At 47.8% G+C, this 26,550-nt stretch overlaps 1 protein-coding gene and 1 long non-coding RNA gene across 3 annotated transcripts in view; one reads left to right on the forward strand and one right to left on the reverse strand.

The window, feature by feature from the left end:
* The window catches only part of LOC135257584 (uncharacterized), a 41,827-nt gene extending 38,543 nt beyond the window's left edge, over positions 1–3,284 (reverse strand). Inside the window, exon 1 of the long non-coding RNA XR_010330677.1 lies at positions 3,148–3,284. This is a non-coding gene — a long non-coding RNA (uncharacterized LOC135257584). The remainder of the gene's footprint in view (positions 1–3,147) is intronic.
* armc2 (armadillo repeat containing 2) lies at positions 1,928–24,969 on the forward strand. Of its 2 annotated transcripts, none has more exons than XM_064340443.1 (18): positions 1,928–2,108; positions 2,988–3,317; positions 4,120–4,192; positions 5,718–5,883; positions 6,101–6,257; positions 8,703–8,761; positions 10,161–10,259; positions 11,308–11,489; positions 11,985–12,087; positions 12,593–12,816; positions 15,894–16,039; positions 16,369–16,468; positions 19,114–19,411; positions 21,608–21,730; positions 22,335–22,448; positions 23,060–23,192; positions 23,970–24,124; positions 24,603–24,969. In XM_064340443.1, exons 2-18 carry the CDS (start codon positions 3,103–3,105, stop codon positions 24,755–24,757), a joined length of 2,502 nt encoding a protein of 833 aa, XP_064196513.1. In that variant the 5' UTR covers positions 1,928–2,108; positions 2,988–3,102; the 3' UTR covers positions 24,758–24,969. The 2 variants fall into 2 exon arrangements, with proteins under 2 accessions (XP_064196513.1, XP_064196512.1); XM_064340442.1 differs by having other exon boundaries at positions 3,015–3,317.
* The last annotated feature ends 1,581 nt before the right edge of the window (positions 24,970–26,550 follow it).

A 26,550-nucleotide genomic window follows, 5' to 3' on the forward strand; every position in this document is an offset into this window, starting at 1 on the left:
TATCCACAGAGAGTTCCCACCAGCCTTGCTAATGCACTCAGCTGCAGAAAACAATGGCCTCCTCTGTCATGCGTCTGTCTACAAATAACACAAAGGAACGTGCAAAAATTCACTTGGAACCTGAGACTTCAGACTGAGAATGAAACCAACAAAGGTTCCCCCTCACTACACTTGGTCCTACACTGAATCAATACATCATTATCCATTTGTTGTCTTGGGGATAAACTGCTTAAACAAATATACCGATGATCAATATATTCTGCTCATCTCGTTTTTTGTTGCGTGTCTCTGTAAAGATTATAAAGGGGGAAATTTTTAAAAACCCCTCATTTGATGTACGGGGCAAGATAATCTATGTCGAATGGGATGCCAAACACAGCCACACGCACCACCTCACGGAGGACACGCACTATCTTCAGAAACAGCCCTTTTGTGCAAAAAGCCATTTGAGCCCTGATTTCGCTCTTGAAATGAATACTGATTGGCCAATAAATCCGCGAGGAACCTCTGATTACATCCAATTAATTTCATTGTAATGCTCCATTCATACCGCTCGGTGACTAATCCCTGGCTCTCCTGTGCACGAGCCGTGCAGGACATTTTGCTCTTAATGTGCGAAAGCATCATCGCTTTTTATGCAAGGGCATGGCAGAGGAGGATATGATTCGTGAAAAGCAGGCAATAATGCTGATTTTTTTTATCCTTCCACTGTGATGGAGAAACCAAGTCATTCCTCCTGATCTTTAGAAGCTCTGTGAGAAACAGATCCACAAACATTCATACCGTAGAACCTGATAATGATGACAGCATTATTATTACCATTATTATGGAAATGCATTCAGACAGCAATTTGTTTTGTCATGAAATGACTGATCGCACCTTTGAATACACCTATGCAGGTATGGAGGCATGTGCTTATGTTCGAAAAACCAACAGCTTAGAAGATTATTTGTGTTTATACAGATGGGTTGAATGTCCATATGCATGAATACAATTTAATGGTTTTACTGATTAAAATATACAGATTTGACTCACTAAAACCCAACTGCTAACATGAACATGTGAAACATACCCCAAAAACCAAGGACCAACTGTTCCTCTCTAGATTCCTGTATTGATCAGAAAAATTAAGATAATTACGAGGCAGCAAAAATTCATCAGTTAATAAAAACAAAAGTTGTTGCTGCCATAGAAACCGACCAGTGCATGTAAATAGTCAGATTACATAATTAGATACACTGACACCAATTCTCCTTGCTACAGAAATCTGCAAAGTTACCTGATTGATGGCAATATTTATGCATGATACAAGGACAATTTTAAACCTTGAGATTCTGTCAATAGCCACACAGAGAGATACGTAGACTGACAACAAATCTGAAAGGATCACTGATGCTTTGGTGTGGTATTTCAGGTTTCTAGCAGCAGAAATGATCTGAATCATACAAGTTTCACTTAAAATCAGGGGCTTTGCCAAGATCTTACCACTATTGCGGTTTCACTCATTCCTGTAAGAGGTCAACAAGACAACAAAACATAATTGTTTGTATTCACTTTGAAAACCTTTGCAAAAAACACAATTTAAAATTCAAAAATTATATTTATTTTAAGTTTTAGGGAAAAGTACAAAAGTAATACATGATAGAAACGGTCTGTTCATTGACTGTAATCTAAATAATTGATCATGTTGTGCACATATTTGGCTTTGTGTTTTTTTTTGGGGGGGGGCGGGGGGGGTGAGAAAATATCATATTAACAGTTTGGGAAATATTTACTGGGTATGATCAGCATAGTCAACTGGATTTTGATAAGCCTATCATAAAACCAATCCCATACAATGCTAAATTACACATATCCCACAAACATCGTACCATATTCCTTCTGATGTAATCGACTGTCTTGTCACGTGACAAAAGTGTTTCTTTCGGGTGGGAGGTGCGTCCCTCTTTGTCACTGTTAGCAAGCTAGCCAGCTACAGCTAGCGTTACCTCCCGTAGTAATAGTGAGGTGTAGATAGCAAGCAAGTTTCTAAACTTGAGCGAATATTTTGAATTGATAGTTTTTTACGATCGGAAGTTAACCGCCTTTATACTGTTTACCAAGCGATGGTAAGTGCACTTTGGTTAACTGGCTAGACTGTTTTTTTCAATACGTTAGTCTAACTAGAGACTCGCGTTAGTCACCTTGCGAGGTGATAACTTGGTCTCATCAACAGTTGCAACCAGCCGTCTATACAGTTGTTTCACAAGACTTAGCCTACGTGTTAAGTATTATTTAAGATTAATGTACGTATCTAGCTGACTAGCTAATTTGCCTCGCGTGTACCGTTATCACAATGGTTTGTTGACATCACCAGTTGTGCACTTGCAACCGGTGTGCTTGGTTACCATGGTGACGGAAAGTGTACTCAACTAGACTCTCCTGCTAGAATACAGCCATCATGTTTCATCGGCCATAAAATCATTAAAATTAACCTCAATGTTTTGTAGTTGGCTGGTCAAGCGAGAAGCAGTGTACCAATTTTGTATTGTTGTCTTTCAGTTAAGAGGAGATGCAACAGTAGCAAAATAAAGAAAACAACAAAAAGCCTTTCTAGTTTATAACAAACAACGTTACTCCTGTTTATCAATTTATAACGTTCATTTGTATGCTAATTTACGTTGAAGAGCGAAGCCTTTTGGTAACAGGTATAGCAGCTCTGCCATTAAATAATGTTCAATGAACGTATTTGTATCACCAATGAATGAGCCGCCTTCTATAGCTAGCGTTCGTGCAGTTGTAACGTTACTGTCAACACGTCATCATAATAAATGTTTCATTCGATTCCATACCAAGGCCATATTCTAAAATTAATCATAATAACATGCATGTCCTGTGTAAATTCAGTGATTTACAAAGAAATCTGGATTTAAGCATGTATATTAAAATAACTATAAAGTGAACAAGATGTAGCTACATGCTCGTGCTCTCTTAACTTCCTTTCTCAGATTGTGTGTTATTCTCTTCAAATGCAGTGGACGCAGACCTGGGCCTGCTTTGGTCGAGAAATTATGGAATACGTTTAACGTCGTCCAACTCCGTTAACCTCGGAAATCGTGGACGATGTCTTCTGTGGAAAAAAAATGCGATAAACGCGAGCCTTTTTACCTGAGCCCGTGTCCGAAGAAGAAGACGAGCGCCGAGATTATAAGCGAAGCCCGGCGGTCCCTCAAGGCGGTCAGCACGCGAAGGCCCTTCACACCGAAGGATGACCAGAGGCACCTATTCGGACAGACATCGTCTCGTTCCTCTGAGGCCAGACCGCCGTCTACTTTCAGGTCAGGACACTTATCATAACTGCGGCGTTACCAGTTTTATGGCAAAATTTAAACTTGGAAACTAGACTAGGGAATAGAGCCGTGGTGTGCCGCGGGTTTACATGGGTGCATTAGATTGTATGATACAGCTGCCACGCGCAATCAGGGAGACCTCAGGACAGGTGTGATTGTTACGAGACACGCTCCTGGTCACGAGGAAAGCGCTGCTTACCTGTGTGGGCATACCCCACTGCACCAAGCATAACCTGGGTACTTTCTAAAAAGAACTGTTGGCTTTTTTTGCTATTGTTGTTCTTAGTTACACGTACCCAAGACGGTGTGTGGAGTTGTAATGATGATATTAACCTCCTCCTAATATCGTTCAAACTTAAGTGCATATTTAGTAATAGTGTCTAAAACCGTCATTCAGTTAGTTCATGCTGGTCTCACCCTTTGTGTAATGATATTGCTTTTTTATGACCACACATTGTGCTTCGTGCAATAATTCATGAATGCGATTTTTTTGATTTTTAGTTTATATTTAATCTTTTTGTTTTGGCCCCAACAAAAAAAGATTAACATTTGCTGTGGATTTTTAATGTATGCATTTATTTATTGCTATGAAGGGGTGAGAAGTTGCATGGCACAAAGTCATAGAAATATTTCATTGGCTTGATTTTCCAAGTTTGTCCAGCAGTACTGTGCAGTAGTATCAGAACACTTATATTAGGATACATCACTTTGGTAGTTTTATATGTTAAAAGTGTCGTTGTGTTCTTCGGTTTTGCAGCATGCTAATCATAACGCACTCTTGTCGTTTCAGCCTTTACGCTCGTAATTTTGAAGAATCGGACTCGAGGCCGAACTCGGGGAAACGGCTTTCGCCCCTGGAACACGTACGTCAGATAGCCTCGCTCTTTGCTCTTGCGCCGACTGCCCTAATGTGCTCTGAGTGGAGTGTCTGCTAGACGACTAAACTGGAGTCGTTTCAGATTTGCAACAACTGCCATTAAAGAACAGCATTCCCAGCTGCCACAGGCCTCTCCTAGAAAAGAGAGCAGGTGACATCATCCATGACATCATTCGCACGTTGCGGGCCGAAATGTTGGCTGGCTGTCTGTTTTCATTTTTTGTCTGTGTGCATGTTAAAGGACACACATTTGTCTTTCACTTTTCTACCTATAACCGATCGGTGTTTTGTGCCCATCAAATTACCGACATAAAAGAACTTTCATTTCCGCCCCACTAATCAGTGTCATATCGACCTTCATGGCCAACGTTGATTAGTCATCTCACCAACATCAACAGTCACCTAACCAACATTTTGGAGGGTAAATAGTTCAGAGCAGAAACAGGCTCAGTATCCTGACGGAGATCAGATCTCATGGTGTGCCCCGGTATCTGTCAATCAATCAGTCTTTACTGGCATAGCTCATTTCATAAAACTGAACGCAATGCAATGCATTTTACATGGGAAACAATCTATGAAAACAATAAAAATCAATACAACAGTGCGATTAAAGAATGACAGACAGCTGACAGATCGATAGATAAATAAATAAATGTATAAATAAGTAAGTAATACATAAATAAAAATGAAAAGGAAATAGTCTGTGAATGTTCCCCAGGTGAAAGCGAGGCTGAGATGGCAGGTGTTGGGTTGATGTGTCTGCGGAAAGCTCATGCAGAGGGACCCTGCGGAGAGCAGGCTCCACCACACCGCTCGCATCGCTCTGTAAAAAGGAAGTGACACGCCGGCTTCTTACTGTAACGGCCCCTGGCCGCCCCAGGAAGCGGTCGCGTTCGGGTTCGGTTTCGCGGAAATCCTGCCATTTTGAGCGTTCGCGCCGTCGAAAACAATAAAGGAACCGCACTCATCGCCCCGTGACATCGTCGCTCTACCTGACCTCTACCGAGCCCCACGTCTTACAGCTGGCTGCTCCTCCAGTGTAATGTTTAACATTCCCAGTGTACATTATGAACATGTATAACAGAGAGATGTGCTGTCCATTTAAATGCCCCCCCCCCCCACCCTCCTTCTGGTTACCCTCTTGCTCTTTGCAGTCTCATTGCTGACCTGGTGAATCAAGCTTGAGTTTATTTTTAAAAATTAAGGCACATTCCCTAATAAACAAGCTGCACACATTGTACAGAGCTGTGGTCAATGTCAGTTGTTTTTAAATGTTCTTTATAAATAAGGTTGACTTCACTTTGACTTGACATGTGCTGTCCATTGCCTCACCCAGCCCTGCTATAACACAGGGTTTATGGTGAAAGTCTTGGGTTATTTCAGTGTTGGGTTATTGGGTTATTATGCTGGTGCAGATTCCACAGCCGTGCATGAGGAGGGCTGACTTTGGCCTCAGTGATCCCTCTGCTTGATGACGTAGTTTTATTTCTTTCTTATTTTTTTCGGAGCAGAAGCCCAAACTGCCCGCGCCTCCGGACGATGACCCGGACGGCCCGGCGGCTCTCCCGCGACCTCCGCCCGACCCGCTGCAGTGCAGGAGGGCGGGCGGCTCGCGGCCCCGCCCCCTCAAATCGTGCCCCCCGGCGAGGGTCCCGCCCGCCAAGCCGTCGGAGGAATGTAAGGCTGCGGGAGCGGCCGGCAGGCCTGCTGCCTCCGTGCTGTTTCTGCCTCCACATCTCTGGAGAAAACTCTAGAAGAATATGGCTTATCCTGCCAGATTATAGCACGTGCGCGCACTGTATATGTGTACGCACTACATTCCAAATGTGTATACAAATGTGTGAACAAAAAATATAATGATGAAGTCGAAGTGGTGACGTGTCGTTCTGTTTAGGCCCGAAGAAGAAGGGCTCGGACTCCTCCCCTGCGGAGGAGCGCTGGCCGGCGCCGTGTGGCGACGGAAACGACCCGCTGAAGGGGCGGAGCCTAACGGGAGCCTGTTCCCAAGGAGACCGTGAGACCGCTCGCCCGCGCTCCCCCTCTGGCGAAAGGTAGGTAGGCCTCTTACTCCGTCCCTGAGAGACCTGCAGACCGCCTCGCTGTCGTTTAGCTGGGTCTTCTCACGCTTGCAACACAGCCGACAAGTGTTTCGCCACTTTTTATAGGGCGGGTCCCATGAACAGTCCCGCCCACCCCGTGTCCCTTAATACGATACGACTGCGGGACGTGGTCTCGGTGACCTTTCAGAGCTTCTCCTGTTACCAAAACTCCTCTTTGATTGCGGGGATTATGTGCACACACACGAGCACGCCCAGTCTTCGCACCAGACCTGGGTCAAATGCGTATTTGTTTTGGATTCAAATACTTTTCTACGCTTTACTGATCTTGTCTGGTTGTATTGGAACCAATGAAATACTCTCAAAAAGTGCTAACCCCACCTTCATGGTCATACTGGCTGGCTCAGTTAAACCAGGCAAGATCAATAGAGCCCAGAATAGCATTTGAATCCAAAACAAATGTGTATTTGACCCAGGTCTGCTTCGCACACTCCATTTCCAACACAATTACAGGGGCCCTGCGTGTAATACCATTTCCATACTTGTGCCGAGATGAAGAAATGGACCCTCGGAGAAGTCGGAGGACGATGAATCCACTCAGAGCTTCGGGTTATTGCTCCAAATGGGTCTCTATTAGATTTAGATGCCCATCTGCGCGGAGCTCGCCCGGGCCTGCTCGTTAACTGGCGTGTTTTTTTTGAGCTCGCCCCGAAGACAGGGGATGAGGTCATGTCTCTCGCGCGCGGCGCGACTAAGACAGAGGAGCGCCGTTGAACTTTGCGTCCAATCAGAGGCTTTCGGGTTTCCCCGAAAAACATTCAGCAGAGCTCGCCTTTTTTTCCTGCGGCGTCTTTTGACGTTGGGCGAAATGCAGGTGCCTTCTTGTCGCCCCGCGCCGATCGGAGCGACATTCGGAGAGAGTCTGGAAATGTCATTACACCCTCTTCTATCTCGCCGGAGTAAACAATGGGAAGATTTAAAATAGGATTACTTATCCCGGGGTAAGTCGATTTGGTCAGCGTGTGGTCGTGCGTCGGACGGGGCCGGCTTGAATTAGGAACGGTCCGGGCCTTGCTGTCACGTTTGCGGCGAGCTTGTTTGTGACAGGGCTGACGTAACTGAAGGGAGGAGACAATTCCCGAGGAATCTCATTTGACTGACTTCCTGCTTTGAGGCCGGGAGAATTACGCACGGGTGAGAGGGACGCGGAGTCGCTTTACCCTGAAGGGAACCTGGGAAGTAATTATCCACCAGTCAATGTCAACATTGTTCTATTTGTTGTCACCGATGTTGCCTGTGATTGGTGGAGCTCCTCTCCGGTTTCTGTTTGCAAGGTGGTAACTATGGTGGCATTCTATGGTGACAACACCAAATATGCAATCCATATTTTAGTGTTTTGATAAATAATTTAAAGTATGTGTGTTGACTAAAGTAGCAGCCTGTCCAATATCCTAATTTTCTTTTTGAACCTTTGAATACATTTTGTTTACGATTGAGCTATGCGTTCAAGCTCTGCCTGCAGAATTGTACAAAGGACAGTATGTTTCATTGCAGTTGTTTGTATAAGTAGTGTTGTCTCTTTGAGGCCAACCAATATGATGAATAGTGAAGTGTGCATTTCCGGCTTGTCTCAAACACCATCAGTCATATTTATACAGACTTTAAAAGGGGGTCTCCCATCCTTCCAAAACACCTGACAATTACACTGTATTTTTTGGGATTTTAAATAGTAATTTTATAAAAGGTAAATAATTTCAAAGAAAATAGATTGCAATCCTGACCAAACCAACCTTATCATAAGAATATGTGCTCTTTTTTATCCTGCAAGTGAAACGGACGTTCTTCATTAGAACACAATCCAGAGTGTGATATAAAAGCAGACAGACTACAGCCAGAGAGAGCTAAAACACACACGCGTGTGTGTCTTTGTGAGGCTGTGATCTATGATCTGTGATAATGTTGAGCGTGGAGAGCGTGCCCCTGCCCGCGTCGTTCGCGTAGCGAGGCAGAGAAACTGGCACGTCCGCCGTTCCCACATTACCACAGTGACATCTTGTGGCGCGAAGGTAACTCATAATTATCTGTGAGGGGAAAAAACTAGCACTGCTAACACCGGGCTCCCGTGATGCAGTGTACCTAAAGATGCGACAGCACCGTTTTTGGGCCCTATGTCAACATTTTTAACGGACACAACTTGTTTACGCAGGATTGTTTACATGTGAACTGAAATTCCATCATGCAGGCTTTTGACTTTGCCGTTTTTTTTCTCTCGTTTCTCTTTCTCTTTATGTTAATAATTATCATTTGTTGATGTGTAGCTGGGCGCTTAAATTTGAGGTACTGTTAAATTGCGGACAGATCGCTGACGCGACAGTCCGCCCACGACGCTGTGTGTGTTGTGCTCATGTCCGCTTCTTGTCTGTGTCTCCGGTCATCCAGTGGAACATCCCGTCCTGGCAGTGCTGAGACACCTGTAAAGTCATCTGCTCCAGCAACAGGTCTGCACAGAAAAAACATCTACGGACCTCGTCCTCTTAAGACTGTGTGTGTGTGTGCGTGTGTGTGTGTTTGCGTGTATGTGTGTGTGCGTATGTGTATATGTGTTTGTGTGTGTGTGTGTACTACTTGGCCTGAACAAGGTGTGCGTGTAGAACACTGTTTCAGGTGCGTGAGAGTTTTGCTGTGTAAAATTTGTTCTTTTGTTTCGGGGCAGTGTCTCAGAAAAGAAGTCGCCCGCACGCCTTTTGTTTTTTGTCTTGCGGAGCTGCGCTCTGTTGAGAACTTTAAACCGCTAAGCCCTGTTGCTAAGGGCTTTTTTCTCCCACGTTCTAAAAGCGGCAGCCAATGGCTGCAGGCGGTGCGATCGGCGGCGACTGCTTCCTGCGACTGTTAGACAGATATGCAAATGTGTCGCGAAGTGTCTGAGTGGAAAAAACAAAAAAAACAGGGAAGTGCAGATGCGAACGGTGACCTTTGAACCCGTATGAAACTTCCTCCAGAGCGATTTATTTTGAGAGGGTGAACTTGTGAACCAGCGCTAACATTTCTGCGGCTATTTAAAAATGTTGGCGTTGGCACGTCAGGAAATGGAAATTGTTCACGGTAGAAGTAACATATGGCATATCTTTTAATATTAGATTAAAGTGAAAAGGCATCTAAATTTCATCAGATTTTATATCCCTTTATGTTGCTCTCTTTCCGTATATATATGAAATACATTCATGTACAGGCTGGTAATTCAATCAACATCCTTGACTAACAGTTAAAACCAAGATTTTTTCTCCCCGTAAACACAGTTTGTCAAAAACTCTGATGTTTATGTAGAAAAAGTGAACTTTTAAGTGAATGTTGAGGACAAACACTAGTTGACTAACAGGCCACAACGTCTTGATCCAAAGGAGGCTGAAAATCTAATCAGTTCTCTTAATTAGTGTTCCATCCATCCATCCATTTTCTAAACCACTTATTCCAGGTCAGGGTCGCAGGGGGCTGGAGCCTATCCCAGTGTGCATTGGGCAAGAGGCAGTAATATACCCTGGACAGGTAGCCAATCCATCGCAGGGCCTATGAAAGCTTGTGTATAACACAAATAATCTCTGCCAAGAATAACAGAAAAGAAATGAGTATCTGCAAATAAATACACAAGTCACTTATTTAACCAGAAACCAGCAGCAAGACTGCAGAGGATGGGTCAGTTCCTTTTTAAATCTTCAAATTGAGGAAATGCATTGGGTTCTATTATTTAACAGAAAAGTCCTCATAGGGACTTTATGACCAGTTTAGTGCTATTTTCGATTCAAACCCTGCTGGGATGAGTAGCCATAATATGTCACAGCATGTCTTCGTTTTCTGAAGTCGGATCTTGTGATTGTAGCTCTTTGCTGTTCCTCGCTGTAGATTTGGAAGGAGCGGAACCGAAAGGCCAGTTGGAGGAAAGTGCATTCTGGGAGACTCGAGTCGCCCCCCTCCTTCAGCAGCTGGAGTCCGTCCCACAGGGTGAGGGCCTTTCGCAACGAAACCGCGAAATAACGGCGAGGGAGAGAGATTTTCGCTTCTGTGCGCCTTTATCGCGTTCATATCTTGCCGGTCTGAACGGTGATCTGCGGCAGTTTGAATTTCTTCATGGCTTGAGGTTGTGATGGAAGAAAAATACAAAAAAAGCACCACCCCCTGCCCACCCTCCCCCCCACCACCCCAAATAAACATTATTATTTGTGGAAAAAGGGTGGTTTGGGGGTTTCTATGAAATGATTTCAGTACAGAACTCTCTATGTTTACTGTGAGGGTGAGAAAATGTCAAGAATTGAAATCTAATAAAAGTAAATATTTTAGTCCTTCTAAAATTGAATGGAATCGAGTTTGAAAGACAAATATTAAATATTTATCCTTAAATATACCAAGTGCTTCTTGGCTCATGCATAAAACACTGTTTAGAGTTGGAACTAGATTGGCGGATTCTAACTCTGGTTAACCATTAAATAAACTGGAATTCTGTTGACCCACGCCTTCTTCCGCACAGAGAAAATATTAATTCTTGAGGCAAAAAAAACCTGTAAAGGTTTAGCAATGATACATGTATTACATAATGCTTTAACCCATTAACACTGACATCCTGCATAAGTTTAACTGAAAGGTAATTTTTAAACCAGATGCCCAAGTTTCAAAAGTAGTTTTGTGTGACTCGGTGAGCCTGATTTACTAAGACCTTTAGCATGTGCAAATGTTTTAGCTCATGCAAAACTAATAACACAACCAATGATCGGAGCAAAACACATGCCATGAACAATCATTGGTCATGTTATTGGGTTAGAGTTTGCTGAAAGGTTTTGCACATGCTACAGGTCTAAGTCAATCAGGCCCAATATGTACAGCGCCTCTTGTATGTATTGTACTTAATCTGATCAGTGAATGGGAGAGGGAACGAAGTAAGCCTCTGGAAATGGGAAGATATACTGAAAGGTTGTGTCATATGTAGAAAGTTCTGGTTCTGAGTGCTTGAGTGAATCTAGCGTGCAGATTTCTGTATTTCTGAATGTCCTTTCAGATGGCACGGACAGCGTGGAGGGACTCTGCAGAGCCTGCCAGCGCCTGCTTTGCATTCTGGGAGAGGGCGACCTGCTGGGGCGGAAGTGCAAGCGGCGGGCGGTGCTCCTGAGGGCCCTTTTCCAGCTGATCGACGTGGACTCCGCCCGGCTCACCCTGGAGCTGGCCAAACTCATCCTGGCTGTGAGTGGGACCGTCTCTCTGACCCTGCTGGAGGACACACACAGACACAGCTAAACGCTCGGTGGAAAATCTACTCTGATATCGTACATACAGAGTGCATAGAGATTGCATCTTGTGGGCAGAAGTGCAAGTGTAATTGTTAAGGAAGTGAGCTTGTAACCAGAAGGTTGTTGGTTCAATTCCCAGGGAGGACACTGCTGTTGTACGTGAGGTCCCTAGCCTAAATTGCTTCAGTATGTATCCTGCTGTGTAAAATGCAGAAAGCTGCTGAGCAGGAGTGTTTGCTAAATGTCAGGAATGTATTGTCCCTGTTCGACTCTTATGAACTGTTAGAGGCTATTTAGCCTTATATTACACTGTTACAGTTGACTTAAAATTACTGTAATTGATATTACACTGTCAGAAAAATCATGGTAAAAAAACATGAACTTTTATTGTTAGTTATGAAGGGAAAGAGCTGACGTCTTGTGTTTTGTGTCCCTTCTTTATTTTCAGCTCAGCGTCAGCGGGAACAATCTGCTCAATATCTGCAAGCTGGTCTTCAAGATCAGCCGCAGCGAAAACAACGACGCGCTCTTCCAAAACAACTCCATCGTAGGTGAGACTCCCCAAAGCCTGCATCTCATCACCGTAGCCAAAGCACCTGTAAAAGCCCTGGCCTTTACAGGTCACCCGAAACGGTTCTTTGATCTGATCTGGGGAAAGTGGGGCACAATAAACATTCATTGAGCATACGGAAGCCCAACACGCACACTTTACCTTGAGATTTGCCCTTTTTTCCTTATGCACAGACACGAATTATTGGTTGCATTTCGTTAAGTAAAGGAGAAAAGAGAAAAGTGTAGAATCTGGAATGTTCATCGTCCCAAGTATCAGCACCTCACTAGCAATCAGGTGCGCGTCTCCTCTTTGACGAATGTGACTGAGAACGTAAGCTGCAGGCCGTGTTGGATGCGTTAGATGTGTTGGATGTGTCAGATGTGAATGTGAGGCGGTAACAGAGAGACAGCGAGGCTGCTCTTTGAGAGCGAGCGCTCAGTGGGTTTCGAGCGTGTTTCGCGGCGGACGATGACGGGCGTGCGTGTCGTGTCTCCGCCCCTCAGACTCGCTGCTGGCGGTGCTGGGCGCGCAGGACGTCCTGTCGGCGGGCGAGGCCGCGCTCTACTGCGTGGGGACGCTCAAGTTCCTGTCGGGGAACCGGGCCCTGCTGGCGCCGCTGGTGAGCGCGGGGTGCGTCCCCGCCCTGCTGCGATTGGCCGGGAGGCTGGCGAGCCTGGCCCCGCCCGGCCACGCCCACTTCGCCGTCTCCGGCCACATCCTGGTCCAGGTGAGCCCCCTCGGACCCGAAGCAGGACTCTCTGTGACCCCCCCACCACCCCCCCCCTCCCCTGGGCATTTCACACCTTGCTCTTCCTCTGTTTCTGTCCCTTCTCCTTTCTTTCATCTCGCACTCTCTCTCTCTCTCTTTTCTCACTGTCTTCCTTTTCACACTCAATCTTTTTTTCTCTCATTTTTGACTCTCATTTGTCTTCTGCCTCTCTCTCCTCCATCAAACTGTTGCTGTTTCCTTTTGGCCGTGTTGCTTTTTTATCGTTTAATCAAGATTGAGAGTCGTCGGTCAGAAGTTTCTTTCCCCACTTGAGCGGGAATAAAATGTGAAATATTCGCGGGAGCATTTTGTACCGTGCAGCACCCACAATTTGTTTTTGTTATTGTCTGGATTTTTTTTTTTCTCAATTCACTTCCAGCGGAATTTTTTTTATGGAGCACATTTTGTCCTATAGAACTTTTGTTCCAATCTGCTGAACTGAACGTCCTGTAAAAAACACACCAAGCCCCTGAGTGTTGATGTGAGCGTGTGTGAAATAATCAGGGGCTGGCTGTGGTTTTATTGTCCTCGTTATGCAGTTAAACTGTGAAGTGTACTCCGAGTTCTGTCAGTAAGATACATAAAGGACTGGTTCGCTCTAGAGTTGAACAGTGGCTAAGAGTATTCGCTAAGTGAACACACTGTAATGTAATGCAGTGTCACTAAATGAACACACTGTAATGTAATGCAGTGTCACTAAATGAACACACTGTAATGTAATGCAGTGTCACTAAATGAACACACTGTAATGTAATGCAGTGTCACTAAATGAACACACTGTAATGTAATGCAGTGTCGTATGAGTATGATGCGAGCCACTGTTTTATGGTGTCAGCTAGAATGTTTAAGCGTTTCACATAGCACACGCTTGTAATGCGCATCGGCCGCAAAAACATCTGTTATGGAGAGGCACAGGCCACAGTATGTTGCCGTGTCACTAATAAGGACACGTAAGTGAGGACAAGAAGACATGTAGAGAGAGAGAGGCACTGAGTGAGAAGAGGAATATGAGGGAATGAACACCGTAAGAAGCAGGAAAAAGAACCTGAAGTAATGAGTGCAAAGAAACACTGAAGAAATGAGTGACAAGAACACAGTAATGGTAATGCAGTGCAGTAAAGGAGGATACTTTGTATGCGGAGGACATGTTTGTATTTGGTGTCCTGACACCTGTATGTACTGGCAGTGTAGCTTGACCAACTGATGATGCGTGTACTATACCTGTAAGTATGCAGTGTCATAATGACACAGCGGGCCTTTGTCCCTAATAACACCCTCGTGGCGTTCCTAACGAACCACTGTAATCGTAGCTGCCGGTCCTAAACACCTGAGTACGGCGTGTCACTAACTGACCCTGATGTAATGGCGTGTCTATGACCACACTGTAACTAATGCAGTGCCTAATGAACCACTGAAGTTGCAGTGCACTAAATGAACAGATGGTAAGCAGGCACTAAATGAACAACGTATGTTATAGGTTCACTGTGACTGATGAAGCGTGTTGTTGGTGCCGACCCTGGTTTCAGAGTCTCTGTGTTTCAGGGTTTCACATTAGCGCTCATCGCCCTTGTTGTGCCGCCATCGGCCCCAAAAACATCTGTTTGGAGAGGCACAGGCTACAGAGCTGGGCCTGTACTCTGAGTAAGGACACGGACCGGAGGACAGAGAGAGAGAGAGAGAGAGAGAGAGACTGAGGGAGAGAGAGGGAGATATGGGGGGGGGTCGGGAGAGAGAGGGAAAAACAGATTCTGAGAAAGAGGAAAGAAGAGAGAGGGAGAAAGAGAGAGAGAGGGAGAATGAGAGAGAGAGAGAGAGAGAGAGAGAGAGAGAGAGAGAGAGAGAGTGAGAGAGAGAGAGATAGAGATAGAGAGAGAGTGAGAGAGAGAGAGAGTGAGAGAGAGAGAGATAGAGAGAGAGGGAGAGCGGTGCCGGTGCCGTACAGGGAGCATACTCTGTAGCGGGAGGCGTGTTTGTTTGCGGGATCTTGGCCCCGTTGTTCCCCTGGCCGCTGTTTTTTCGGCGCGGGGGAACGGGACGTACTCATCCTTGAGAGTGTCTTTGTGAGCGCCGGGACAGCGGGGCCTTTGTCCCGAGATGAACACCCCTCCGCTCGGCGCTCTCTCTGCAGGGGAGCGAGAGCCGTTCCCCTGGCTAACCCCGAACGCGGCCCGGCTCCTGTACGCGCCCTCCAGCGCGCCGCCGCGTCGGTGCGCTGCTCTGACCTCGCCTGCGTCGTGTCTGCGCGCAGCTGAGCGACAGCAGACAGCGGCCGCGAGCTGAAGCCAGGAAGATGAGTGAGAACAGGAGACAGGCTGAAAGCAGACATCGCTGCAGATGAACGTCGGTCTTTGATGGATTACTGTGACTGTGACTGTGTCTGGTGGCCCTGTGTAAAGTGCTCTGTAAAAAAAAAGGTACTTGGCAGGGGTTTACACTTTTAAAAACACTTGTTCTGGGTCTGATGTAATGAATGTCAAATTTAGCCCTGATGGTGGAAGTGAGTACGTGTCCATCGAACGCAACGGAGGAAGTGAGCAGAATCAGCGACCCTGACGATCGCGTCGCAGTCTGAAGTCCTGACGCGGGGTTCTCGCTGCGCGTAGCGGAAATATCTGAGATCACGTTGAGTTAGCGGCGGGGTTCTGTTTCGCTGATGGTTTTACGTCCAGTCAGGCGAAGCGGCGTCGTTGAGAATTAAACCCGGATGCCTCAACATTCTAACGGTTTCCCGGCTATTTTGTTAGCTTAGCTTAGCTTATCGTCTAAGGGGGAGGGGTCCAGAATATTTTTGAGTTGGGTGGGTAGATGGGTGGTCCATATATTATTGTGGCAAGTTTTATTCCACCCTGTGACTGAGATGATATATTTGGCTTCTACTGGCAGCGTAGTCACCCCACAGATCCCAGTCATAATCCGGCAGGTGTTCCACTGAACCCTCCCTGTTTAACGGTGAGCCCACAGGGAGGGAGCAGATGGGCGCGGTTCTGCGAAGACGAAACGCACTCTCCGCTCACGCCGCGCCCTCTCCCCCCCAGCTGACGGCGGCCCTGAGGAACTTGGTGGACCTTCCCGAAACCCGCCCGGCGTTCCTGTCCAGCGGGGGGTTCGCCGAGCTCTGCGGCGTCCTGCAGCATCACCACGGCGACAAGGACGTCTGCACCAACGCCGCCAGGATATTCAGGTAGCGGCCTGGCCGGGGGCGGGGACGGGGGCGGGGGGCGGGGGCGGGGTTACCTCGCCCGGGGGGGGGGGGAGTCACACCGCACCGTATGAGGTCAGATGGCACCCAGACCCGGCCCTTAAAATAGAGCCCATGCTGTCGTCATGCGGCTGGCGTGTACGTGACCGCGGTCTGAAACGAGCCTGACGCGCGGGCCCATTAAAAGCGAATGGGCGTTTTGGCGACTGCAGCCCTCTGGACGCGCTCGGCGTGAGCTGGCGCTCTGAGGCCCTGAGAAGAGCTGCTATTTATACTGCGCTTCTAAAAGCTGCCTCCGCCTCTGTCCCCAGCAAGCTGTCCTCCTACAGCGAGTGCTGCTCCGCGCTGGCCAGCGTCCCCGGCTGCTACGGCCTGTTTTTACAGCTGCTGAGGAGACACCAGAATAAGCAGGTAGGTCTTCTGACCCCTCCCCCCCACCCCCCTGAGGTGTCTGTGCCCCCCCCTCGCCACCCTTGCTGCACACAGTTCAATGCTCTTCTGCTGCCGGCTGAGAAAACACCTGTTTACCCCCCTGACTCTGACCTCTGATCGTTCATTATGAGTTTACAAGCCCTACATGTAACATGTGCTACATTTGCTACTGTGCCCTCAAACCCATCAGGTATTTTGGAATGTTTTCAGTCAACATTTTAAGTCAGTGTGCTGGAACTCCACGGGTGTTCAGTTACCAGCAGTGGTTGTGACATCAGCATTAGAATGTTCAGTTGTGAACATTCCGCTCACGTGTTTGCGATCTCACACCTTAAAGGGTTAATGCAGGTCGCTCTTTGTCTCCCTTTAACAGCTACCAAGGGTAATGAACTCATGTTGGTTAAGGTGCAGGAATGTGCTAGGCTCGTGTTGATGTTGTGGGCTGCTGCCATTGGCTGTGGCGCTGGTGGCCTGACACAGCGTCTGCCGTGTGCCTGAACCTGTGTGCGCTCGCACGTCTGTGAGCCGCTCTGGATAAGAGCGTCTGAGGAGCGTCGGAGGTGATGTCAGAGCGGAGGCGCGCTGAAGCGGAGCGGAGCGAGCGGGCGGGCGGGCGGGCGGGCGGGCGGGCGTGTTCCTCTGAGCTCACACAGGAAGCCGCCGCGTTTCCAGCGCGCAGACGGTTCGCAGACGCCGCGCGTTCTCGTCGCCGGGGGGAACAGCCGCGTCGCGTCGCGTTCTCGGACGCGGTCGTACGAGCCGTACGTGAGCTCTGTGCTCTCAGCCGAATTCACGGGGTTCTGTTCCCAGTGCACACCGACTGGAACAAGGCGAAGTTGGGGGGTCGCGTGGGGGGGGGGGGGTGAGGTGACTAATGTTGAGTATTGGGAAGCTGACAAAATTAAATGAGATGGGTCAGTAGGATGTGTCAGTATTTTAATATGCCAAATAACACAAACGTAAAAAATCGTGTGAATATAACATGCTAGAACTGCCTGAAATGTTTGTGCACATGAGCCCATGCCTGCCCTGCAGTAGCAATAAAGCTAATCATAATTGCTTTATGGAGGCATTTTATAACGCGCAATAAAAGTGAATCCAGGTCACACGAGAGACAAATATGAAGCGTTTTCCGTCTGAAGGTGCAGACAGGACCCACATGCACGGTGGCTGTGAGCAGCCTGATTGGTTCTAGGAGGTTTCAGGCCACAGATCAGCGGTGGTCCCGTGCTAACCTGCGACCCAGGCCTGGTTACCTGCGGCACGGAGATCCCCCAGATAGGGATCTAAAAGCTGTAAACACAGACAGGATGAGGTTCGTGGGTAATAGATATTTCTGACAAAAGCTGGTCTGACCAGAATTTGGGTGTCTTTCCTCCTCCCCTTTGTTTGCTGAGACGGTGGTGTGATACACGTAGCTGCGGGACGGTTAGCAAGCGATCGAAACAGGCCGAGCTATAGAGAGCGTGCACGTTTTGCATGCTCTTTATATACATTTGCTGCCCTTGTTTTGTTTGCTGTTATGAATCAGGCATCAAATAATCATAATAATACTGAGCATGTGTGTGTGCGTGTGTGAGTGTTTGTGTGCGTGTGTGTGAGTGTGTGTCTGTGCATGTGTGTGTGCATGTGCGTGTGTCTGTGTGTGTGTGTGTTTGTGTGCATGTGTGTGTGCGTGTGTGAGTGTTTGTGTGCATGTGTGTGTGAGTGTGTGTGTGTCTGTGCATGTGTGTGTGCATGTGCGTGTGTGTGTGTGTGTGTTTGTGTGCATGAGTCTGTGAGTGTGCATGTGTGAATGAGGGTGTGTGAGTGTGCATGCGTGTGTGTTTGTGTGTGTGCATGTGTAAGTGTGCACGTGTGTGTCTGCGTGTGTGTGTGTGTGTTTATGTGCATGTGTGTCTGTCAGTGTCTGACATTACTTTTTATCAGCATGAGCACATCTTGACAGGTGAGAAAAGAATAGGACATTTTCGTATGTAGCCTGCTGATAAAGACAGAAGGAGAGAAGCGGTGTGCAGGTGCAGTGTGTGTTGGGTGAAGGCATTAGCGAGACGCGGTGTGCAGGTGCAGTGTGTGTCGGGTAAAGGCATTAGCGAGACGCGGTGTGCAGGTGCAGTGTGTGACGCGGTGTGCAGGTACAGTGTGTGTTGGGTAAAGGCATTAGCGAGACGCGGTGTGCAGGTGCAGTGTGTGACGCGGTGTGCAGGTACAGTGTGTGTCGGGTGAGGCACTAGGAGACGCGGTGTACAGGTGCAGTGTGTGATGCAGTGTGCAGGTACAGTGTGTCGGGTAAAGGCATTAGAGAGGTTACGTGCAGTGTGTGATGCAGGGGTGCAGTGTGTGAACGGGGCGGTACAGTGTGTGGGGGTAGCATTAAGAGAGCGGGGTACAGTGCAGGTGTGGGCGTGTGGGTACAGTGGTCGGTAAGGCATTGGAGCGCGTGCAGGTGCAGTGTGTGACGCGGTGTGCAGGTACAGTGTGTGGTAAGCATGAGAGACGCGGTACAGGTGCAGTGTGAGCTGTGCAGGCAGTGTGACGCAGGTACAGTTGGTGGTAAGGCACTAGCCGCAATGACGAGCCTCCTGCCCTGGCCCCTCTCTGTTTGATGTGGGCGGTGCGTTTAGGACCTGGTGGTGCGCCTCGTCTTCACACTGGGCAACCTGACCGCCAAGAACGGCGACGCCCGCGAGCGCCTGTGGGCGGAGCCGGGGGCCCGGGACGCGCTGCTGGGGCTCTTCCTGTCCTACCGGGGCCCGGACACGCCCCCCGCCGGGGGTCCCGCGGAGGCGGAGGCGGAGGGGGAGGGGGAGGACGTCCTCGTCAAGCTGATCAGGGTCCTGGCCAATCTGTCCATCCACCCCGACGTGGGCGCGGCCCTGGCGTCTGACGCGCAGTGCGTGGAGCTCCTGCTGAGCGTGCTCGGTAGGCCCCTCGTCCGTCCGTCCGTCTCTCTGTCTGTCTGTCTGTCTGTCTGTGCTGTCCCAGTGTCCAGTCCAGTCCAGTCCAGTCACCTCCCGACGGAGCTCGAGTGAGTCCAGAAGGGACCAAATGTGCTGTGGCAGGGGAACATGTCCTCTTTTACAGTTGATTTTTATGAACATTTTACAGTCTGTCTGTCTGTCTGTCTGTCTTTCTAATCTGTTTCTCTGCCTGCCTGTCTCTCTGTCTCGATGTCTAGCTATTGGTCTATGAAATCTATCTGCCTGTCTATTTTTCATGTGTGTGAATATATTTATGTATGTATGTATGTATGTTTTTTACCTTAGAATTGAAGCCTGTATTTCGTATTTGTTTGCCATGCTGGGCCTTGTTGCCTTCCCACGCGTCTTATCAGAACACATTTTGCAGTGACTCTCGGATCTGAGCTGAACAAAATGCAGGAAATCAGAAAGCTTGCGGTTTTGGCGAGCGAGAGCGAGAGAGAGAGAGAGAGAGAGAGAGAGAGTTGAGAAAGTTCTTCTTCTCTTTCTTTTATAACCGACAGGTGCGGATTGCGTGCCTAGCATCGCGTCTGTCACTGCCCCCGGGTTCTGAACGCGGTGTTATAACTGAACTCCCACGTACGGCGCACGGGCCGCCGGGCCCACGCCCGTGTTCTGGCTCCTCGGCGCGCGGCGATATCCTGTTTTTGCTCTCTTTACGTCTCCGACTCCAGTAAACCGGCGAGGCAGCGAAACCTCACCAGAGAGTCAGAGGCATCCACAGATAAAGCGCCAGTCATCATAAAGAGTTTCCCGTCACTGTCAGAACGAAAAAAACAAACGAAAAAAAAAACAAACAAACGTGCGCCCCGCTCACGTACCGCACGGCAGCCGGATTACGGTGCGTTTGCGTTCCCCGCGAATCACAGATAGGGAGAACGGACCGAGAGATTCTAATTCCCGCAATGTGAGATATCGGCGATTGTCCGAGGGGAGGTGATTGCTCAGCGTTTGGTTCGCAGGTGTCTGAGCGCGGGCAGCTGTGTGGAGTCACAGTAGCACAGACGCTGGGGGGAAACGGTACATTACGGGCACGCACATTTGGGCACGTCACAGACTGCCTTACCGAAGATTCAGCGACATTCATGAAACTTTTCATAAATCTTCTGTTTAAGTGAAGACAACGGCTAAGGAGTCAAACAGCTCATCAGAGATGGTTGTATTCTGTCAATAGCCTTCATGCATGCTTGACTCTTAACACCGTACGCCATACAAGCCGGTCACCAAGGAACTGCCAATCGATCTGAGACTCACTCCAAACAAGCTTAGGCTGTGAGAGGGCATATGCTATCCAATCAGATATTGAAATACAGCGTTGTATCTAAATACGGTCTGCTTTGCTCCCTGAAGTCAGAGGTTTTTTGCCATTTCTGTAGTTTCCATTGCATTTTAAACCTTTTAAATCTGTACGCTGATAAACCTACAGAGTTTTCTGTTTCGTTCCTACAAAGTTAACTCGGCAGAAACAGTGTGTTGAGGGTTCTCTTGCTCGTCCTTTGTTCTGCTGCTACACTATGGGGAGAAATTGGTGAGAAAAGAGAGTTAGTTGTTGTGCGAGGGCCACCAGGCGCTTGAGCCAGAATGGCCGCTTGCGTGAGAACAAAGCGCCCGTCACTCAGCGCGCTAGGCTATCCTGTACAGCACACTCTGTTCCAGCGGCGCGCTCCGCTCCAGGAGGCGGTTACTGTAAAGCTAACCGCTGAAACCAGCCGCTACAGTGCATGTCTGTGTGTGTGTGTGTGTGTGTGTGACGTCAGCGAAAGTGCTGAACCCCCGCAATCGTCCTTTCAGCGCCTCAGCGCACAGGACACCACGAGACACCCGATTTCCTCACGTACCGGGTGCAATGCTCTGCCCCAAATAACACTTTCAATGGGGAATTACAGTGCTGACAGTTTAGATAGCTCTGGACGTCTTACCTGAGTTATGCCACTGTCTGTTTACAGATAAGTTTATACGTTGTCACATGCCAGTGCGTCGGCGCATACGGGCCCCTTGTGAAAACTCCGCCGTTCCTCGGACCGCGCAGACAGCAGACCCCTTACCGCGCGTCTGGTTACCGCCGCGGTCCCCCCTGGCAACAGTAGACACCCCGTCGCCCCGGCGACGCTAACCCGTGGTCTGTGTCCCGTTCCAGAGCTCCGGGCCGCGGGGGACCGCGAGGAGCTGGTGGTGAACGCGGCGGCCGCCGTCAACAACCTGTCCTTCTACCGCGAGGAGGGCTCCGCGGTGAGAGCCAATGAGCTGGCCGTCGCTCGCCGTAAGCCCCGCCCACCTCTCTTCATCAAATGTCGACTGAGGAATCTTTTTTTTCCGTCTTTGTTCTTCTCTTGTCTCTGGAACACCATTATTTTAAAATGCCAGTCAGGAGTATCACACAGAAAATCAATAAGTAGCACGTCAGTAAATCATGATGTCTCACGGCCAATATGTTAATCATGTAGCTGGATAATTTGTGTAAAGATTTTTCACGGCAAATGGCAATCAGATTGCTTGATAATTTGAGTGCACTTGTACAAATAGCACGTATTTCATATTTTCTGATTCATCACAATTCTGTTGTGGTTCTATAGTCACAGAGCTTAATATGTTTTGCACAATTGTGGATGTCGATGACTGATCAGCTGATCAGTTTAGCAAATGGGACCATTGTGCAGTACAGTGTCGGGTGGTAATGTAGTGCACTGGTTAATCAGCGGGTGAAGTGATTGGTCGGGAAACCTGCATACTCTCGGTCCTCCGTGGAACATGATTGGGCACCTCTGGACAGGGGGCGTGTGCTAAGCAAATAAATGCAAATGTGGATGTTTTCATTGGGCGTGACTGAGACCTGTAACTGGTTGTGTTTTTCGAACCCGCCGCAGTGATGCTGCAGCTCCTGCTGGGCAGCAGCAGGGACGGCATGCTGGAGGCCACGCGCGTGTTCGGGAACCTCTCGCGCTCCAGGGCGGTGCGCGACTTCATCCTGAAGAACAAAGGTACCCCCTCGTCCCCCCCCCAACCCCCGCCACCCCCCCACGCTTCATCACGCAACCCCCCTCGGCCCGACAGTGAATCATTCGCCAGAGCTGGAGCGCGGTTTTCGCGGGTTGAAGCGCTGTCCCCCCGTGTGGAATGTGTCCCGCCGCAGAACTCCGCCACACCGCCGCAACGGTCACTTCACCCTGTTCACGTTTCCACGGGAACAGCCGCCGCGCGAACTCAAGGCCCTCGTGTTTCACCTTTCACGCAACACTTAAGATGCATGTTTTACCTGCCAAGGGACTACAGATTAAATTTAGCTGTCAAGCTGCTTCTGGGGCAGTTACTAACTGTCCGTTGTCCCTTTAAAATAAACAAACAAGTAAAAAAGATCGGGAGTCAGCGCAGTACTCCCTCATAGAGGAGGAAAATGGCCGTCTATAACGAGCTTCTCCTCTAGTTTATTCTTAATATTCATCCTTGTGTTGGTTTTAGTCTAGCGTAGCGTGTCCTGTACCAGGTCTGTGTTTTGCTGTGTGTTTTTCATGTTTTTGTGTTTGTGTGTTTGTGCCTGTGTGTGTGTGTGTGTGTGTGTATGCGTGCGTGCGTGTGTGCGTGCGTGGCTCAGTCCACCAGTTTTTGGTGACCCTTCTGGACTCGAAGAGCCCGGACGTGTGCTTCTCCGCGTGTGGGGTCCTGGTGAACCTCACGGCGGACCGGGACAAGAGGGCCACTCTGAGGGAGGAGGGGCTGATCCAGAAGTAAGGCCCGCTTTGGGGAAGTTCCCTCCGCCCGAATTAGGCCCTGATTCACTCTACACCACACATCACGTTTTTCCATGAGCCCTGAGGTACAGATTTAAAGCCTGCTTTTATTAGTGCACAAGGGAATAAGAACAGACCACCGTTTGAGTGTTTTTTTTTTCCCCACTGGGGAGTTTTTTTTTTATCTCACTTGCTGGGTTGGTGGGGGCCATTTCTGGAAAGCATCTCTGTGACAGTGTTTGGCAGAAAAGCACTAAACAAATAAAACTGAGCTGAATTGAGTTGGGGGGGGAAATGTGACGCAAAAAAGGCACCGCCATCTTAAAATTCGAGGTAAAGAAAAACCCGCCTGGCAGTTTTAATGAGGCTGGGAGGTGAGGGTTAAACCACTCGTTTGAGGTGGTTAATGTCTGGTTCAAAGCCAAACAGGTCAAATTTCAGGTTACCTTAAATTTGTCATACGTGGAAATGTTGTGAAACGAAGTCGCAGGAATACGATTCGCATGTTAGACATTCACATAATTAGACAGGCACTTTCACCTCTGGCTCACAGTCGAAGAGAGAAAGACAGTTACTTAGCGGGCAGACCCTTAAAAGCAACCCTGCCCAGGTCCAGAGTACCAGGTGTGTGTGTGTGGTGTGTGTGAGTGTGTGTGTTTATGGGTGTGTATATGTGCATGCCTGTGTGCGCGCCCCCTCCTCTGCAGCAGTACTCTGGGGTGCAGGGTATTTGGGGAGCACCCCTGTGAGCGCTGTCGTCCCCCCCCCCGGCAGGCTGCTGGACTGCCTGCGGGACCTGGGCCCTGAGGACTGGCAGCTGGCCGGCCTGCTGTGCCAGACCCTGTGGAACAGCAGCGAGGACGGAGCGGCGCTCTGCTTCAGCGAGCAGGAGGCCGGCGGCCTGCTCTGCCTCCTCACCCTGTACCTAGGTAACGGGGAGCCGCGGCTCCGCCCACACAAACTCAAGAGACACAACAGCTGCTCGTTCAGCCTTTGGAAGAACTGACTTTTTTTGGAATGTTTTTTTCAACATTCTTACTCTGTGTTCTAGAACTCCGTCGCTTTCAGTTAGCAGTAGTGATTGTGACATCAGCAATGGAACGTTCAGTTAAGAACATTCTAATCACATGTTTGTGATCTCATGTCTTAGAAGGTAAAAAAAAAAAGCGAAAAAGGCCTTCAGTAAATGCAAATCTGCTTGTGCAATACTATTGGTTATGTGTGTTTTACTGGAAGTGTATGGAAAAGAAAATCCATTCAAGTGTTGCCTGTTGTAATTCAGTTGGTCTTTACATGGCAAGCCAAATATATTAGGAGCTCAACTGTAGCTTTTTGGTGTTTGATTCAGTTGGCAGATTCCTCTGTTCTAAGGAATGGTTTTGTATATGCTCTCTCGCTTATCGACAGATGAGGAGTTGATGCACCAGTTGAACATGAGCGAGGATGTGAGAGAGGTCCACCAGGCATGCTGGGAGTTGGAGTTCTTCCCTGTGGCGCAGAGGCTGAGGAACAGAATCCAGAGCCAGGGGAACCTGCTGGAGCCCCTCGGTGCCCCCTCTTAGCAGCCCCATACATACAGCTCGCTCCTCCACAGCCATCCCCATGTCCTTCAGTAATTATGCACTTTAGCGTCCTGTATGGAGCCCGGCACACGGCATGTGTTTGGGTCCAGTCTCCTTGATCATATCCTGCAGAAACAAAAAATGACTGTTTGCACTTTATAAATAAAAATGGAAAATGGGAAAATTACAAATAAACATTTTTTTTCAAAATGTTTTATTTTGTTGGCGATAACTTAAAATGATTTCTGTGTGGGTGACAGAACATTGCGAATTGAATAATAACGCTTAAAAACATCGTAACTTTTTAAAAGCTTTATTACACAAATATGGCAAAGAGATGCCACCAGAACACAAACTCGTGACAGCCTCATAATCCGTTAATCACATCAAATGACACAAAATGGCACCCTTCCCCTACTTAAAATGCATTTGCTTTCCAGTAACACAGTAATAGGCCGCAATTACAATGTAACTAACAGTAATCCGACAATACGTTTTCCATATAATTCACAAAGCCACAATTACAAACTCATGATGCACTTCACATATTTTAAAAATTTTACATGGAATAATCAATCATGAGAAAGCAGATCATTTGCCAAGCGTTTCCCCATTTGCCTTGGAATAGCCAATGAAACGCGTGTTTTAATCCAGTTCTCTTTGAACAGCCAATAAGAATGCATATTTTTAACACCGTGTTCTTGGAAACAGCCAATAAGAATGCGAAACAGCGCCAAGGAAGTATACAGATGTAGCTTTTGCAGAGGTATCCAATTCCCGGATATTTGCGATCTTCCCTGATCTGTAAGGATAATAAACTACAGAGTGCTATGTTGTTGGGCTAGGACCGCAGTAGGAACATGTTGAGACCCACTCAGGACCCAAAAAAAAAACAAACACTTCTGGTCCTATTACACCCATACGGGTCACCCAGTGCCCAGTTTATTACAGTGCCACTTCAGACGTCATGTGATATCTCTTACGAGTTCTTAAAGATATACTATGTGGATATAGAAATTCACAACTGGCTTATGTTTCCAGCAAAAAACACATTCAACTTTTAAATTGCCCATAGATGTAAAAAAAAAAAATCTGTGAAGGTTAAACCTATTGCAATGCATGCAATAGGTGTTGCACCATTGTCATTGAGGAGTATTTTAGCATTTTGGAAATACGCTTGTATTCTTTAAAACGGCAAGGTGTGTCACTTGAGAATATTTTCTCATGTACAAGGACATCCTTGATCAAAATTAATTTCCAATAGGCCATTTGCTTTTGTAAGCGTTGCAGTCCTTACAATTGTTTTAAACGCAGACATCACGAATCGTTCAACTCCAATAGTTCTGTATTTTATACTTCAATATTAAAATTACAGTACTTCAATCAAAACGAATAATGACTATGATTACATTATGGATATGTTATGGCATAGAACGGTTTGGTAATTGTGGTCTGTGGTCTCAAGGTATACAGTGTGCGTGTTCGAAACGGGATGGACAAACTGACACCCGATGTGAGGGGCAAAGACAATGGGGCAGTCCCACATGAACGCTCCCAAATATTTCTGTGTCCCCCAGTTATGCAATTAAGGCAATGACAAAATTTAACTGTTAAGGGTATGACTCTGGGACTGCACCGATGCCTCGGAAGCATGACTGTTCAGGGTGACAATACTTTTTGGCCTTGAAGATGTCTGTGCGTGAATCCACGTTTGGTAGATCTTGTGTATTCATTGAAGTGTTATTGCACACAAGAGGGGGGATATATTATGTAACCTGATATGATCAAAGAAA

The sequence above is a fragment of the Anguilla rostrata genome, chromosome 6 (genome assembly GCF_018555375.3).
Source record: "Anguilla rostrata isolate EN2019 chromosome 6, ASM1855537v3, whole genome shotgun sequence".
In the NCBI taxonomy this organism is placed as follows: domain Eukaryota; kingdom Metazoa; phylum Chordata; class Actinopteri; order Anguilliformes; family Anguillidae; genus Anguilla; species Anguilla rostrata.